At 37.7% G+C, this 17,986-nt stretch overlaps 1 protein-coding gene across 1 annotated transcript; it reads left to right on the top strand.

The window, feature by feature from the left end:
- Window positions 1-2,590: 2,590 nt before the first annotated feature.
- On the top strand, window positions 2,591-6,983 carry ZNF518B (zinc finger protein 518B). The gene is made up of 2 exons (XM_080343153.1): window positions 2,591-5,895; window positions 6,709-6,983. Exons 1-2 carry the CDS (start codon window positions 2,719-2,721, stop codon window positions 6,739-6,741), a joined length of 3,210 nt encoding a protein of 1,069 aa, XP_080199279.1. The 5' UTR covers window positions 2,591-2,718; the 3' UTR covers window positions 6,742-6,983.
- The last annotated feature ends 11,003 nt before the right edge of the window (window positions 6,984-17,986 follow it).

The following is a 17,986-nucleotide window of genomic DNA, read 5'->3' as shown; positions in this document are numbered from 1 at the left end:
ACCAACATTAGAGTTGCTTGAAAATAAAAAATCTTCATACTGTGTTACAGTAGTCGTGTATACTTTCCTGCTTCCTAGGAGGCTGCTATTTATTTGTTTTTCACATTGAGATACAGAGGTTTTTCACATGGGGTGTACAGCTGTCTGCATTGCAATGAGATGAGATTACTACGCTCCTAAGAACTACATACTGAGGAGTTTTAGAGGTGTGCAGTCATCCATCTGCTAAAGAGTGAAAAGGACATTATGTTGTCCTCAGTCAGTTTTCTAGCTTATTTTTACTGTTGTTTGAGATTACATCAGTATACTTGTTCCTTGCAGAGCCCCATCTTTAGGGCAGCATTCCCTTAGCAGTTGGGGATATTGGCAGATGGGGCACAGGGAGATGCAAGAAAAACTTTCTGGATCAGATGCTTCCTCCTGTCAAGCCATTGTGGAGATGCACCGTACTGTAAAGTTTTTGTCATTGGTGCAGGATTATTGTAGTAGCACACTGCTTAGGTGAGCTCAGCACTGTGCTTTTGGAGACCAAATCGAGCCCTGCTCTATGTACACAGACTTGGAGAGGAACTGGATTTCAGAAGCAGAAGCCTTCTGTGGGATGTATTGAAATCTAAAGGAATAACCTTGTGAAACAGGGTGTCTACATGAATGCAGATCTGTGCAACAGTATGTCTGTAAGTAATAATGTGTACTGTTTTTTCTGGGGTTGAGTTAATTTTCTTTGTGGTAGTTAGAATATTTTCTTTTTAGCAGCCTGCTCAGTCTTTTCTTTCAGATTTACTGTGAGAATAATATAATAACACACTGCACTGCACTTTGCTTGGGACAGAGTTATTTTTTTCTTTCCAGTAGCTGGGCTGTGTTTTGGAGTTGGTTTGAAGAGACTGTGAGGTCTCACTGGGGTTTTGGCTGTTGCTGAGCAGACCAAGCACTTTCTCAGCTCTCCAGTTGCAGGTGCAGATAGAAGCTGGGAGGGAGCTTAACAGGACATCACCTAGACTGACATCCAGGCTGGCCAAGGAGATATTCTCTGTCATTAGTGTTGTGTTCCATATATAGCTGGAGCCATCTTTTTTGGCTTTTTCTTAACTTTCCTTTTTTTCCCTCTGGGATTGTGTGTTTGAGAGCAGTGCACTCTTGTCTTCTGGGACCAGCTGTTTGACATGACTGTGTTCAAGTATGAACTGCTGTCCAGGTCTCCACTCTTCTGGGATCAGCTGTACAGGGGTGGTGTTTGTGATCACTGCCTGGGGATGGGCTGGGTATTGGTCACCAGGTGGTGAGCAGTTGCATTCTGCATCGCTTATTTTGTATTATTATATCTTCCTTTGCTGTCCTATTAACTGTTCTTATCTCAACACACAAGTTTCTCCCTTCTATTTCAATTCTCTCCCCCATCCCACTTGAGGGGAAGGAGAGGAGTGAGTGAGCAGCTGCATAGTCCTAGTTGCTGAATGGATTTAAGCCATGACAGAATGTTTGAATAATAAAGGTATTGACTATATTTTACTTGTTGCTGTTAGCTGTGGACTTGTTTTTTATATGTCTTGAAAGACTAATTAAGTTATTAGTTTTCCAAATAATAGTGATCTCATAGTCTTGACAAAAGCTTAAAGGCTGAGATCTTATTCATGTTAAATATAGGAGAGAGACAGTAAGAGTGCTGGAACCTGTGGGGCCAAATATGCTGCACAAGTTAGTGTGCTGTTTTTACACTGATATTACTGTTTTACCTCTACTTTCGGTTGCATTGTTTATTTTGCTTGATTGGCATATTCTGTATTAGAAAGATGGAGTGACTTATTTGTATGCTTGTCCACATATATAGAAGTGATTACACTCTGATGTCAATAGAAGTGAAAGTGATTAATTTTGCAGCCACAGATTGTTTTGACTTCATTACTTTGAGAACATGTGAAGTATAAATCACACATTGTTATGAGTTAGTGTTCAAGACTGTTCGGATCTGAAACATTGGCAGTGATTAGAATAGAACTTCCTTCTGTACTTAATTTCTGCACTAACTTAAAAATCCTTGTATTTAAAACTCATAGTTTTGTGTTTCTAGTAACCATTGTAGTTGCTCTACTTTTTCCTGCTGGGTTTTACAAATGAGTGGCACCTGCACTGTTTTATAATAGCTTTTCCCAAGTTCAGGATTGTATATGAACTGAAATCATATTCTGCTGCTCAGTTCTGTTGCCAAGTGTCTTTCCTGTTTGGCTTATAAATGCATTTCTTAAATGTAAAATTTTTCATGGTGTGCATATACTTTTATGAATTTATGAATATTTTGAATATGAGCAAATGTTGAACAATTATTTGATTGGGTACGTTTTGCTTAGAGTTAATGGTTTTATGTGCAGAATACAATTAGTGGTATATTAGCATATTAACTTGCACTCCGCAATTCAGCTGTGATCCACTAATAGTTCAATTATTCATTGTATTTCCATGATCAGTGAATTGTAACTGACTTAATTTTCTGATTTTTATTCTTTAGTGCTACAAGTTGATTGAATAATATTAAGCACATGGAGTATAATATGGATGCAGTTCCTTGAGCACCGTTTCTTCCAGAGTATATATTCTGAAGATTGTTGGCCTGAGTGATTGAGTGATTGATAAGCACCATACACAAGACTAATACCAAGAACAGATTTCGTCTTTTGCTTCTGTGGTTGGCAGAACTGATGCAGAGTCACGTCTTCTGAAATGCAGTTGAAAAAAATGAGGGAAATTTTACCAACGTTGTACCCTGGCCAAGTTAATGATAAAAATAATTCCTTAACAACATCCCCAAAGCAATCTTCTGAGGATAAACCAAATCCATCAAAAGGGGATGATGACCAAAACCGTTGTTACCAAGGGACTGAGGCTGAGAGTAGTAAGTTGACACTGATAAGCTGTATAAAATGCAGAAGTGTTCAGAAAATTTCAATGCAAGATATAGAAAAGCATAAGAATCTTGGGTGGACTGAAGACAAAAATTTTATCTGCAAGAAGTGTAGTCATATTACATCACCAGCTTTCCATTTTGTTCCTGAGGGTGCCAGTGCTGTAGACTTCGAAAAACGTGGAAAAAAATCCCCAAGTAAAACCCAGAAAACATTTAAAGTTAAAAACTTTCTGCCAGGTAAATACTACTGTGATAAATGTAGATTTTCTACAAAGGATCCTTTGCAGTATAAAAAGCATGTAGGTCAACATGAAGAAATTAAATTTATTTGTTCCCACTGTAGTTATATATCCTACACCAAAGGAGAATTCCAGAGACATTTGGTAAAACACACTGGAACTTTTCCGTATCAGTGTGAATACTGTGAATATGGTGCTGTTAGACATGACTATATAGTGAAGCACACAAGAAGAGTACATGAAACACCCGCAAAACGGCTGTCAAATGCTACCACAAACCACAAACAAAAGAGGTCTTGCTTGCCGAGTCAAAGCACTTTATTTGAAAAGCAGAAATATGATAAAATTCCTTATCAGAATGAACTTTCAAGTTCTTCAAATATGGTTTGTGAGATTCCAGATAAAGTAGCTAAGCCAGTCTCTTTGTCTCGTGATGTAGAATGTAACGTAAATACAGCATCAGTCCAGGATAAAACGATATTGCAGCCGTCTGAAATAAGTGCATGTGAGAATCAAAGTGTGGAAGTTGAGGTTTATTCACCAAAAACAGAGCCTTTACAACCTGGGATGCCTTTAACAGTAATTGCACCGTCTGAACTTGTAGTTCCTTCTAACTGTTTAGCTCAGATAGTAGAGATTAAAATAGTGAATGGAGCACAACAGCTGGTTCTCAAATTAATTCCTATGAAAGAAGCAACTTACAAACCTGCAAATGGTGCTGAAGAGGAGCTTGAGAATCAACGTATAGAACAATCTGTGGAAGGAAAAAAGACATCTTCTGTGTCTCAAAATGAGTTGCTAACCATGGAAGTGAATGTAGACAAATTATCCAGTGTTAGTAACCAGTGTAATGTGGATGGTATGTATGACAAGAATTCTGAATATCTTTGTTCTTCTGATTCTCAGCTCTCGGACTGTAACTCTGTATCTATACAGAGGGATGATGCGTCAAAATTATGCTTTCATTTGGTGAAAGGTATTGATGTCCGTTCAGGTGTTATAGAACTTTGTTCTCAATCTCTGGTGATGAATAGTACTGAAAAAAAAAGTGATCTTAAATCCTCAAGGTGTGAAGTAGATGGAAAAAATAGCTTGCATTATGACTTACATCATTATGAAGAAGTTGTGGATATACCCCCTCCAAAAGATGCTGCTATTTCCGAAGATACAAGTTCCACGAACATTTCAGTAGAGGCTGCTCAGGAGGGCAAAAATTCCCCTTCTTCTGCAGTCCTTAAACAAAAAGATACATTGCCTGTAAAGAGGGATGCTAAAGAATGTAGGAGTCTGCCAGTTAGCTCTACAGAAACACATGCAGTTGGTAAGAGTTTTGATAAAAAATCTGTTACATCTTCTGAAGCAAGAAAAATCTTTAATATCACCAAAACTCCACCTTGCGAGGCCGTGACTTTTGACTTCAGCAAAGTAAAGAGATCTGAAACCGTAAGTCAAAAGAACAATCATCTTCTGGATTCATTAGAACTACAGAAGATGGAAAATAAAGGCAACCCCTTTGAGGGACCTATTATTTCGTCTGTATTTTCTCTTAGCTCTGGGACTGAAAATGTTCCAGAGGGTGTCAGGTGGGATGACACAACTTGCAGTAAGAAGACAGCGACGTTGCTGTGTAGAAAGATTGCTCAGCTCATGTCTGCTGCTGAATCCAACATGAAATCCATGCCTTTGAGATGTCACGCTTCTAGTAAAAAGGTGCTTTACCCTCAAGAAAATTCAGCAAGCTGTGAGAGGGTCGTTTATGCTGCAGAAGTGGAGCAGTCTGAATCTTTGTCTCAAGTGCATGGTGAAAACTGTGTGATTAGTAATGAAGAACACAGTGAAGAGCAGCTGCTTACATTTGCAAGAACATCTAAAAGCAGGGTAACTAAAAATTCCCATGTTGCTACTCCAGTGTTCATCCCCAAAGGGACAGTACTGAGAGTGCTGAATGCTACTAGCAGTCAAAACTCAAACGGACTAGAAAACAGGAGTGAAACACCAGCTCCTTCTGTGTATTGCAATGAAATGTTTCTGCCTCGCCCAGTTCCTGTGAGTGTTTCTGAGACACTTGGCAGTAATTTGCCGTGTTTTCATGATCAGAGCGAACTGACTGCACAGCCCCGAGTTCTATCACTCAGGCAAAGACCAAAGCGAGAGGCAAGTGTTAAAAATAATACCAAACAAACTGGTGTACTGTTTCAGAAAAGCAGTAATGTGAGTAAGCAAAGCAAACCTTATTCAAAAAGTCAACCAGGTCCCAAAAAAAAGGCGAGACGAGTGGGTACCAGGGAACTTCCTAAGAGGAAAGCAAGGACTCGGTCAGACACCAGTTCAAGTTCTGACATGTCCTATCTGTTGACAGCAAGACGTCTTCGGCTTGTCCCTCTGAGAATGAACCAGCTGATAAAGTGCCCTCGTCGTAACCAGCCAGTTGTGGTACTAAACCATCCCGATGTTGACTCACCAGAAATAATTAATGTCATGAAGACTATCAACAAGTATAAAGGTCAAGTCCTGAAAGTAGTTCTATCAGAAAGGACAAGTAGGTGTCTTGGGGCCAGACGTTATCGAAACCGTCTTACTCTTCAAAATGGTGAGACAGGAAGTCAAGCGAAAAAGGAGAATATGCTAAAAATGAAACTAAAAAAGACCCATAAAAACAACTACCAGGTGGTGGAAACTTCATCAGCTGAAACACTTCAGTGTATGTTTAAGTGTTGGTTTTGTGGAAGAGTATATATGGACCAAGAAGAATGGGTAAGTCATGGACAGAGGCACTTGATAGAGGCCACCAAGGGTTGGGATGTTCTTTCTCTTCCAGCAAAAAAGCATTAAGTGAGAGACTAGGAGGGGGTTCCCCTCTTCTTTTTAATGAGTGCCGCAAACTTGCTTGAAGGAAGATGGAAATAACTGTTTTATTTTGCCAAAAGATCTCTACTCTTAGCAAAGTGGAAGAGGAGAGCAGAGCTATAGAGATACAGAGAAGCTGATAGTGAAGATTAAGCACTACTTTGCACTCTCATGTTTGAAATTTGTATTGGAGGTCAACTTCATCTGTTCCATAGGAGAAATTTGAAACAAATTTGCTATGCAAACATCTTTCTAGTTACCATTCTTTGTGCTAGAATACTGTGCTGTAACTGGTTTGTGCTAGGTCTTTATGGATTAAAATCTTAGACGATAAGATCTTTGTAAATTTAACAGGGTTTAGTTTGCTTTCTTACAGCATGGTGTTTCAGAGATCGAGCATATGTGTACTGAAAAGCACCTTTGATCCTCTCTGGGCAGCAAGTACATCATAGATTTTAGTGGCAAATTAAGCACCATGCATAAAAAGTAAAACTTAAATGTGAGTACTCCGTTTCACTGAAACGAAAACACTTCTGCTGACGTTGGAGGAAGTACAAGGGTGTAAATGAAGATTCTGTGGGATCAGAGTTAGTCCCACTAGGTCAGATAGCACTAAAAGTTTAGTTTTGTTTGGTACTTAGATTTAACTAGCCTGTATTGTGTAGGTGTGAGAAAGAGAGCAGAACGCTGTCAATTTTCTGTACCATCCTTGTTGAACAGGCAGCGCCGGAGATACCATCAGGCTTGGACTGATCGGAGTGAGAAGCTTTTCTCCATATGGTCTCAAGGCTGTTCTGAAATGTGAGGAAGTAATAGCCAAACATAAACCCTCTTGTGCCGTGTGTGTGCAGTCGGATAGAAACGCATTTGCAGAATTGGGCGTTTGGTTAGAACTCTAGCTGGTGCATTGATGCTTATTTATGGGGGGAGCATGCTGAAGATGAAGAGTTTTCAAAATGAAAAACCATGTTGCACAGTGTTTACGTTGCCAGTGTTGAACCAGATTTTCAGTGCAATCTCATCGTCCTTAAGAATTTGGATGCTGTTAGAATATATTTTTTGTAGGCCTCAATTCATAAAGCATGTGCCTAGTTACATATTTATGTCTAACGTGTATCTGCTGATTTCAGTGCAGCATAAACATTACTCAGTTGCTTAAACACTTTCCTAAATCAGGGCCAAATTTCAAGTTTTTAGTGGATAATACTGAAGTCTAATGTTTCTGTAAATGAATAATAAATGTTTGTCTTCATCTTGTCAATTTTAAATCATTTAATGTTCATATAGAATGAACTATATTGAAGCACATATTTACGATTAAAATGAGTTCTTACATTTTTGCAGGTAAGAAAATCAATACTGACTCTAATGCTGGATGTCTGTTATATGTTTGAACTGGGACTACTCTTGGAAAAACTGGTAGTTCCTAGCTCTTTTTGCCGTTGTTGCGTTTTTGTAAACCGTTTAAGCTGGGAATATTTTTTTATATACTCCAGTGGCTTATACATTGTTTTGATAAAGTACGTTTTTTATCTGTATTGAAATGTAAATATTTTAAAACTACATCTGACTGAGGCTTATTTTCAAAACTGGTTAAAACATTGCTTTCTAATCATTTTGCAATACAGTGTTAAAATTCTTCAGATAGTTGGTGCTTTGTCAGACCTTTTCCATCATGTACACACGGACCATTTTTGTATCATTTGTATCAGACCAACGTATTCCAACTTCCTTTTGTCTGTTTCGTCAATAATAATGAAAAGATAGTTCTCATTTTGTATTCAAATAGAATTATATTTTTTTAGATGGGTACAGTAGAGGGTTTTTTCACTTCGTATACTTTGATGCAAACATAACAGTACTATTTGCATTTTCGATTGTGAAAATAGCTTCCACCTTAAAATTCTGGCATATCACATAAAATAAATATGGAAACTGTTAACATAAGAAAAAACATGGTTAAAATTCCTCCTTTGTTTAAATCCTTCAGTCCAGGTTACTGCTTGAATTAATTTTGTTTCTGTAGAAGCTACTAAATAAATAGTTTTAAATTTGCTTCGTAAGAGTTGTCACTGGCAAAATTAGAACATTGCTTGTGAGAGCTGTACTAAGGGGTGGGGAACTGCTAATGCTCAGCATTATAAACTCTAGGTGGTTTAACTACACTAGTAATGCTTGTCTTCTGTAAGCAAGTCTACTGTTCTAGTAAATGTCTACAAAGCTTTGTATGTCACTGCCATAATCTGCTATCTAAATTGTTAAGCTGTGTTTCTTCAGGTTTAATTTAGAAAATATTTATTTTTGTTCCAACGTGAAAACCTTTGGCAAGTTAAATTTTATGGCGGCTATGAAACTCCTGAAGCAGATTACATTATGCCTCTTTTCCTTTTTATGAGCTCTGACAAACTCTACTTAGCAGCTTCTGTTTTGTTAATTTTTATTCTTATTGTTAGATAATGTAATGTCAGAATAATTCCCTTGAAGTTTAAGAGTCTCAGTGGTTTGAAATAATTATAATGAATGTTCTCTTGCATTTTGATGCAGGTTGCAAGGAAATAACAACCAACTGCTAAATTTTTTTAGAGCTAGTTTGTGCCACTACATACTACATTGTACATTGTGTTGGAATGTCATGCTTTGGGCTTGAATGTTTTCATTCCTCTTGTTCCTGTTATGTAAGGATAAAGTAACTGAGTTTGCTTTATTCCAGTCACCTCGTCAGATTTCTGGGTATGCTTAGAAATGAGGGCTATGGATGCTTTGCATAAAAATACTGAAGTTTTGCCTTTCATATTTATAATGAATTTAGTTAAGCCTTCCAAACCTGAAATTATATGAATAAATATTATCATGTCCTTTGCTGGAAAAATATCACATTCTTGTCTTCTGTGATACACACTAGAACATGTTTTCTTGCTGAGTTTGAAGCACGTCTGCTGTTCCTGCTGATGGCTTTTATCTCTATATTTGCACACGGTATGAATTCAAACGGACTGTTTGCATAATGGTCTTTACTGTGTAAGTGGTTGACAGCTCAGATATGGTGTAAAGTATTGCTACTTAAGCTAAAGAATAAGTGTTAGTTAAGTAATAGAATTTACATAATGAAAGCTAGCTTTATAATCTGCTCCAGTATCTATGAGCACCAGCTGACACCCACTGACTTCAGTGGCTGCTGAGCACAGCTCGTTACTGTGCAAACACATAAGCACACTGAATGAATTTGTTATACAGTGAATACTCAGTAGCATTTCACCTGTATTTTTAAAAGCAAGAGTATAATTTGTATATGACTGTAGCATGTTTTATTAGGTTTTGCTTCTAACTGAGCTTCAGTGATGTTTAGGTGAGCAAGACTGGGTTTGGTTTTTGCCTTTTGGAAGGTACAGTGCAAGAAAAGCGAATTGGTCAATCCTTGTCAAAATTTCAGGAGTTGGTCTCTCTTAACACTTTTCTGTGAATTAATACAACGGCATATACCTTACCTGTATGCTCAAATTTAAAAACAAATAGAACAAAAAAATGGGAGTAGATCTGTATTCTCAGTGGAGAGAAGTGTTTTTAGTGGAGCATCTCGAATGTTTCAGAGTATTATGGGGAGCTCCTCACTCCAGCTAGTCTGATTTTTGAGACATTTAAATACTTTTTGTGTTGGCATCTATACAAACAAATCAGTGACGTTAAGGCAGAAAACATCTTTTACGCCACTTGAATGGATGTGTCAGGTAGCATTGTTCTCTCCGGATTCCTGATTTATCTTTTCCATCAATGAGTGTGATGGGAACATATTTGTAGAAGTCAATGATTTCTTTCACAGAATTAAATTTCTGAGGGGAAAAAAGAAAAAATTGTAATCAGTGACCGAAAATGAAATTCTAGATGGTTTTATCAATAACACTGAAGGACTTGCAAATGACAATATTAGAAATAAGTAATATTTTGCATAGAATTATGATTAGATTAGGGGAAGCAATCATAAAAGGAAAAGCACCAGATTTTAATAATCTTATTTCCTTTGTGTCCCTCTGTCTTGTGCAGGAGAAAGCAGCAGGCTGCTTCAGGGAAAAGGGGAGCATGTCTAAGCCCTGGGAATGCAGTATGACCTGTAAAAGTTTGTGGTGGCAAGTGTGATAACAGATTTTGAAAAGATGAAGCAACTATAAGTCATGACGAACTTCATGCTGTCAAAAGTTACCCTTCAGTAGCAGTACATAATACTTTACACTGCAAGTTTCTTTGTACCTTTTTAAATGTACCTTTTTTCTTATTGAGTTAATGGAGAAAGTTGCTATGAAATCCCTTTGGAGTATGGAAAAAGAAAGGTCTCAGCAGGGTTTTACTTTCATTCTCTGCTGTTCAAAACAATGATATCATTCAGGCCCATTCTGAAAATTATAAAGGTGTGGTTTGAGAGTCCTGAATTGATCAAACAGCAATGGAAAGCTATCCAAGGTATTTATCCTCATATGTCCTGGTGGGAGTCGCTTAGTCTTGCCATTCTGCTGGTTAACAGTTTTAACTAGTTCTCTAAGCTGTGTGTAGCTTGTAAACTCTCATCGTGCCACTAAATTGTCATCACACCACTGTTGCTCCTCCTGAGCTATTCTTTGATGCACTGGTATTAAATCACTAGAGCTGTACACAGTAATGCAAGTTTGCTGTGACATTAATACTTATCCTGTATCTACATTATATCACATTTACCAAAAGCATCGAAATTCGTTGTGTGTGTGGTGGTATCTCATGGTAGTCTCTGTCACCTCCACCTGATTCACACCTAGTTGATAACAAGAATCTGAATAAATCGGTGATTTGGTGTAACTGCTCCTGTATTATTTTAAGATGAAAACTATTTGATCTCAAAACTAGTGTGCTAATTTTTGAAGGTTTGTTTTGTTAACTTGTATACGTTTGTTCCACTTTGCCTTTTTGTCTTTGCCTTATGTTCAAGGTCACTATTGCTACTAGAAGACTAGGCAAAGCTGGTTTGTATTTTATGTCATACCAAAGTAATCCTGACTTTTTTTATTTCTAAATTTATTCTTTATCAGCACCCATGGTTTTTTTTTGTTGTTGTTGTTGTCTAATGTTTGTTAATGGTTGGAAAGTTTAAAAGTCTTACTGTAGTTGTTAATATGCTTTGGAAATTTAACTTTGCTTCACTTCGCTAACGTCATATTACATTCATCACTGTACCTATCAGCTGTAGCTTTTTGGTAATGGGGCAAAAATGAATGTCTCAGTTGTTACTTAGATTTTTTTTTTATTTTTTTTTTTTTTACATATTTTATTTCATCCTGTACTCCTATTTGAGTTAGTGGGTTTTAAAATATTGACCTCTGAGTTTCTTCATGGCTGCTAGAACATGAAATTGACTTAGACATTGTACCACTGATGATTCAGAACCCTGTCTTTGGCCCTTCTAATGGAACCTCACAGTTTGTTAGGTATAAAGTCACCTAAGGACTTAAAGATGAAGAAGATTCAATACTGCAGAATTGTTCATTTCCCTTCAATGTCTGAAGAGTCTCAAACTGATCTCTGCTGTCCTAGGAATGTCCTGCCTCCTGGTCTCCAGACTGTTCTGGGAGATGGGAATAGGGTCTCAAGGATTGCTCATGAAAGCTGTAGTTATTAGTTGCCTTGGGGTGGTGGTGGGACTCTGGACTATGTCACATATCCTCAAGGAAACCAGTTTGTCCTTGAACTGTCATTCAAGCCGTGGACAAGATGTTTACCTTGTAGACATCTCTCAGTTGAATGTACTAGCATCCCCTGACGGGCGTTCGCTGTGCCCATTTTCCTGGTGGCAACTTTTGATGTAACATTGTCAGTGGGAGTGCTCCCTCATCTACTCTTAATGAGTAAGACCAGTTTAATGGCTGATGAAGGTACTTGGAGCTGATCCATTTGTCTCACTTGGCAATGAACTGAGTTGAATTGATATGACTTGTATGACCAACAATTTGAAAATAAAAGTAGCAGCAAATAGTGATAAGGAGTGGTGAGGATGGAGAAAAGATCTCTGGCCACAACAGCGAGATCCAGAGGTATGTGTTGGGCTGTGCTCTAAGCTTCTATGTAAAACACACACTGAGCTGAAAAGGAGTCAACTCCTGCCTTTTAGTTACTACATCGTGAGTTGAGTCCACTACTGCAGACGTACTAAAAGCTTGGATTTTGTGTGTGACAGATCTAGTTTTGCAATGGTGATAAGAAAAATACTTCATTTTTGTGTCACGATCAGCTTTAAATGTGAGCAAGTTTTTTTGATTTTTTTTTTTTTTTAATCTTCAAAAGAACTGTTTATATGAAAAGCACCAGCATTACAGGTATCTCTGGATCTTTAATACTGAAACTGACTGGAGTGGGGGAAAGCAACAGCCAAGTAAAGGCTGCTCAGAACAGCAGTTTTGAATGTAAATGCCTAAATTTCTCATGTGTCCTATTGGGAGTCTGGTCTCTATAGCTTCATGTGATTTGGCCTTTAGTGAGACTAGTGTAGTATATGAAATATGTATGTGGATGTGAACATCTGTGGCTAAATTGCTAGTGAAAGATACAGCTCTACTAACAGTTAATGTGCTTTTTTTTTCATGTTGACATAGAAGTGACAATTTTTTAAAATAGATATATGGTGATCAATGCATTTTTCCCGTCTTATGGCTTTTAAGGGCTATATGAGAGCTAATGATGCCCTCAGAAAAGTTGAATTAAATACATTTTAAAAATCGTTAATAAAAAGTCTTTTTTGGATCATACAAAGTGTTAACGCCTTGTAAACTGTGTATGAAAAATCAAGAGTTGCAATAGGATAGTGAAAACTATGAATAATGATGTGTAAGAAAAAAAAGAAGTTTTTAATGGATGGAAAAAGATTAATCCAAAAGTGAAACATGCTGCAGAAAATCAGTAAGACTGAAACTTTGAATAAAATGAACAAGTGGGTAGAAATATTAATAGGTCTGCACCTGTTTGTTGTTTAAGTTGTTTTCTCTTTAGCAGGTGAAGAAGAAATAATCAGCTAATGTAGACAAAGCAGCTGGCCTGTCTGCATTGCATACTGCGAAATGTGGTGAAACAAAGGGAGGGACAATGGAGAGCACACTGGAAAGCAATTTAACAAGCATTGGAAAATTTATATGCAGCAATTTTTTTGTAACTCACAGCCTTGCAAATTGTTGTCACCCTCCTGAGAGAAGAAGTTTAAGCAAGGTGCAGAAGTTGAGGTGACAGTTTTTGGGGAAAGAGTGTTTTTGGGGAATCCTTTCAGAGTGCCTGAGATGGAAGTAGTTCTGCTGAGAGAGGTTGGTGCCATTGATTGATCATTATTGCATATGTTTTGTGCCCAGTTTAGCATTAATTTTATTTTCACGTCTGCTACTGAGAAGAATGCACAGAGGTGAGATGCCGTTATTTCTTTCGTCGGCTCCCTGGTACATCACTGACTAGTAAAGCGAGTCTGAGATTTTTCTGCTGTAGTTCATCTATGGGAGGATTTCTGACTTAAACAATACTCAACATTAAAAACAAAAGTTTAAGTTAACATATCATGATTACAGATTTGGCCTGGTTAGAGCCAGGTCTTAGATATGCTGTTATTAACTAGGTGCTTGAAATCCCTATTCTGGAATTGTAACTTTACAATTTGACTGTTGTCAGTTCAGACCCACTGTTTAACATACGTACTTTCTGTGCAGAGGTTGGAACAAGCAAAAAAGTCCTAAATTTTGATATTTCCTGAGCTGGGAGGGATTGTGTTCTCCTTCCTTTTAGTTCAGTAAAAATTGTCCAAATTGTTAATGAGTTTTTCAGGTGATTTTTCTAGTTGCCTTAATTGTGAAATCTGTTAAAATGATGAATGTTCAGTGTTATGTCTTTATTCTGTAGTGTTCTGTACAGATATTACATTATCCTATAGTTTACTGTATTTCAACTCCAGTCAACCTTTTTAGTCAGTCGTTGTTTCTAATCTGAGCCTTTTTTTAAAATAAAATTCAATCAGGGCCATTACAGCAAGGCTAAACAATGTAAGAACCACAGAAAACTAGACTTGTTTTCTCCCTAAATCATTCTAAAACTCCAGGAAGTCTGGGAGACTTGGTTCAGAAATGTTTTACAGAAGAGCAGTGTTTTCCTACAGCAATGCCAGGCGATGGTACCTGCAGTACAGTTCTCATTCGTTCTACCCTTCCACCTCAGTGTGCTTGAGCAAGGATCTTTTCCCCTCCTTATTAAACCCCAGTGTTCTTGAAGAACAACTTCCCAGTAAAAGTTGCCCCTCATCTCTGAAAGTTCATGAATCCTATCCCACCATTTCTAAGAAGAATCCAAATATACGTCCTGAACCTGCCCAATTTATCAAATTAGCTTGTGTCAATTTTAATTTCAGTTTTTTTTAAATCTGTCTATAGAAAAGATAAGTTTAAAAAGTATTGACACACAGGAAAAAGATGTAGTTTAAGGTTCAGCTACAGAGGCTTTTGCTGCTTCACCTTAGTTGGATTTCTGTCCGTCATTTACGTAGCTAATGACACTCCTAGTAGTTTGTTGCTTTGCTTTTTTGGTGTGCAGCTGGTCTTCCCTTATGCTGAATTTCATGCTCAGATGAGCGTTCTTTGAGTTTATTTTAAATTTTTTTTTGGGGGAGATGACTGATATCTCTAGAGAGATGACTGTTGCAGTTTTCACTTTTTCCTTGTGTGAAAGACATGCAAGTATGGTATTTGTTATTTAACCATATAGGTTATCATGAATATAATTGAATTTATTATGTAAAATAGCATTGCTAATCTAAAGGGATTTTCTAATTGAAATTTAGCATATCAGAAAGACTGGTGGGGATTCACGGGTTTTAATCGCTTTTGAATATCTATGACAACTTTTGTCTCATTCTCTCTAAGATATTTTTCGCCTTTTGCTATATGAGAGACAATTAGAGGTTTTATGCAGCATTAATAGCAATAGGCCATGCTGTCAGATATGTGAAATTGTATGTATTTTAGAATATCTGCTGATACTATGCTAGCATATTTTTAACTTGTTTTAATATGTATACCTGGAAAAGGAGGGCTGTTTAACTCTTTACTTGGCAGGTGTTTACTTAAAGTAGGTAGATGCTTCTTCCCCATGAGGGTGGTGAGGCTCTGGAACAGGCTGCCCAGAGAAGCTGTGGATGCCCCATCCCTGGAAGTGTTCAAGACCAGGTTGGATGGGGCTTTGAGCAACCTGGTCTAGTGGAAGGTGTCCCTGCCCATGGCAGGGGGGGTTGGAACCAGGTGGTCTTTAAGGTCCTTTCCAGCCCAAACCGTTCTATGATTATAAGTACCAAGGAAATTTTTACACTGATTTAAATCTGAATTTGAGCACGATATGCAAAATTCAGTTTTAAATCATTATCTTGAAGTTGCTTGGAACTTTGAGTTGTACTTGAAATGAGAGCATTGTAAAAGAAACTTTAATGAAATAGCAGATGTGTTAAGTGGGAGTGTTTATAACTAATCTTTAGTATTAAGAGCTTGTGAATTGTGACATAAAAGCAATAGACTATAGAGATGGATGGGATTTTACTTACATCATCTCCTCTGAGCCCTGTTCCCAGTGCATATTGTTGACTCTCTTCCAGAAAACGTACTTTAATGTTGTATACTCTGCTTCCATAGTAGACAACCAAAACATATGGTTCATCATTTGATTTCTTTGAACAATCTCTAACCAAGAATGTCTCATCCTGTATGACACAGATTTGAATTATGGATTATATGGTTAGTTCACAAAAAAGCCCCTGTAAGCTATTCTGAACAGTTTCCAGACATTCCCTCCAAGAGTTTACATCCCAGGTTTTGAGATAAATTGTACTTACAGTGTTTTCCAGTAACAGTGCCTTCTCTGCTTCATGGCGATCATAATCTCCAATGTACCATTCATATTTGTTTAAATCCTTAATTTTAAGATAGCGTAATCAGTGTATAGAAATTAACCACAGCCGGCAGAAGCAAAGGCAGTGCAAACAGATTTTATCTACTCTGCATTTTTAGCAAATTTAGCACAGTTTATAAAAATAATTGCAAAATATCTATATCGAGACACCCTGTTAGGAAATCTGAATCAAATTAGACATGTAAATTCTTATCTGTGGTTTCAAGAACTCATATTGGACTGTTTTCATGGATGCTCAATACCCACAGCTTTCAGACCATTTAACTTCTTGGGGAAATACTTTCAGTAAACAGTAGTTATTATGTTGTATGTGTGCCCTATAGTGATAACACAATTTTCTAAAACCTGTCTCTTTATGAAGCGAAGGGTTCTTTACCTTTTCAATGGGTTGGGTGGGAGGTTGCATTTCCTGTTCTAGAAGTGAATGTTTTGATTTGTTTCTGGGTGCTGCGGGTGGCATAGGAGATGGTGACCTCTTCACTGACAAATTCTCTGCATGTAACGTGGACCCTGTAAAAGTAAGTTCAGAAGGAAAAAAGCTGTATTTTTAAAACTGAAGTTATAGTTTCATTTTACCCTATCACTTTTACTAAGTAAGTATGAGAACAGCATTTACAGCTTGGAAATACAGTATTGTGATATGAACCTTTAAAATGAAGAGCTGTCAGTTAGGACCGGCCTTGCGCTAATGCAGCACCAGTGCTTTCAGATTCATGCCCTAAGAGATTTAACATGTTAGTTTTCTAATGTTTTTCAACTGTCATCACTCTGCCAGGTTCTGAGCACATAAGCATAGTATTAAAGAAATATTCAAGATAAACTACTAATAACATAGCAAATGCTAAATAAAATAATAAATATGGGACTTTTGTATTCTAGAAGTGTAACAGTTCATTCTGTTCTTTCACCTTTTGTGTTGGATTAGAGCTGCTGTTACGTTGAATCGTATTAAAGCCCCTTGTCATCCCATTGCCAGCCAGCATTGTTTCATCCAAGCTGTTGAAAACTTAAAGGATTCAGATGCTGATGAATTTCAGTCTCAGCTCAACGACTTGTTTCACTTAACGAATTTAGGGCCAAGACGTGAGGTTGGTGTGACATTAAGGAGAAGATGAAGGTGGTGGCCCCTGCTGCGTGTTCCAGCTCCGCACTGCACTGCTGAGGAGGCAGCTGACTGAGGGAGCTTAGGTAGCTGAAAACCATCCTCCCAAAGCAAATGTGATTACCGTCTGTAGATTAGGGCTGCTGTTTCCCAGCTAGACCCAGCTTGCCATGTCACTGGGGAGCTGTGTGGGTTCAGGGGATGGGACGGGAACACGGAGTGTGGGGTAATGTGGGAGGCTCGGGCTGAGCTCCATGAGGATGCAGCAGAAACAGCCTGGGATGTATAGTAGTGGACTTTCAGTGTATACATCAAATGCAGGTTGCAGGAGCACAGCATGGGGGGAGAATGGTTAATTGAAGATAAAACCCCATCATATCCTGCTCTACAAAAGAAAGCATTTTTGTTTGTTTCATGCAATGCCGGTGGGAGAAATGACCAAGTGACTATTGTTAGAGTAAATGAGAAAAATGTGGTTATCAATGCTTTGCATCTTTTCCTTCTGGTTACTGTCACAAGAGACAGTACTGTTTGCCAAAGCAGTATTTCATTACTTTTTATCAATTCTTCATGCTTTATCAGTTCATTATTTTTCTGTCCATACATCGTGTATGACAGAATAGTGAAGAAATTTGACTTGGGAGACATTCTTTTACAGAAGAATAGTAGTTTTCACTGTGTTTCACCGTTTCATGCATACATGTACCATGTTCTGGTTTATAGCAGCATTATGTTTGTTTTTAAGAGAGTAAAAAACATGCACTGATCTCAGCACACAAACAGCCGTCCGTGGTACATTCAGAAATTAAGTCACTGTTCAAAGGGTCTGTGACCAGACATCTATGCTGTGTTTCTGTAACCACTTTGAGCTGACAAAGTGCAAGTATGTCACTGTTCAGCTTATTGCATCCTGATTTTGGCATTTGTGTTCACATTGCATTTCTGGTGGCTATCCCC

This window comes from Nesoenas mayeri (assembly GCF_963082525.1).
Source record: "Nesoenas mayeri genome assembly, chromosome: 4".
Classification (NCBI taxonomy): Eukaryota; Metazoa; Chordata; class Aves; order Columbiformes; family Columbidae; genus Nesoenas; species Nesoenas mayeri.
Note: the sequence above shows the minus strand (reverse complement) of the source record. Positions and strands in the feature narration are given on the sequence as shown.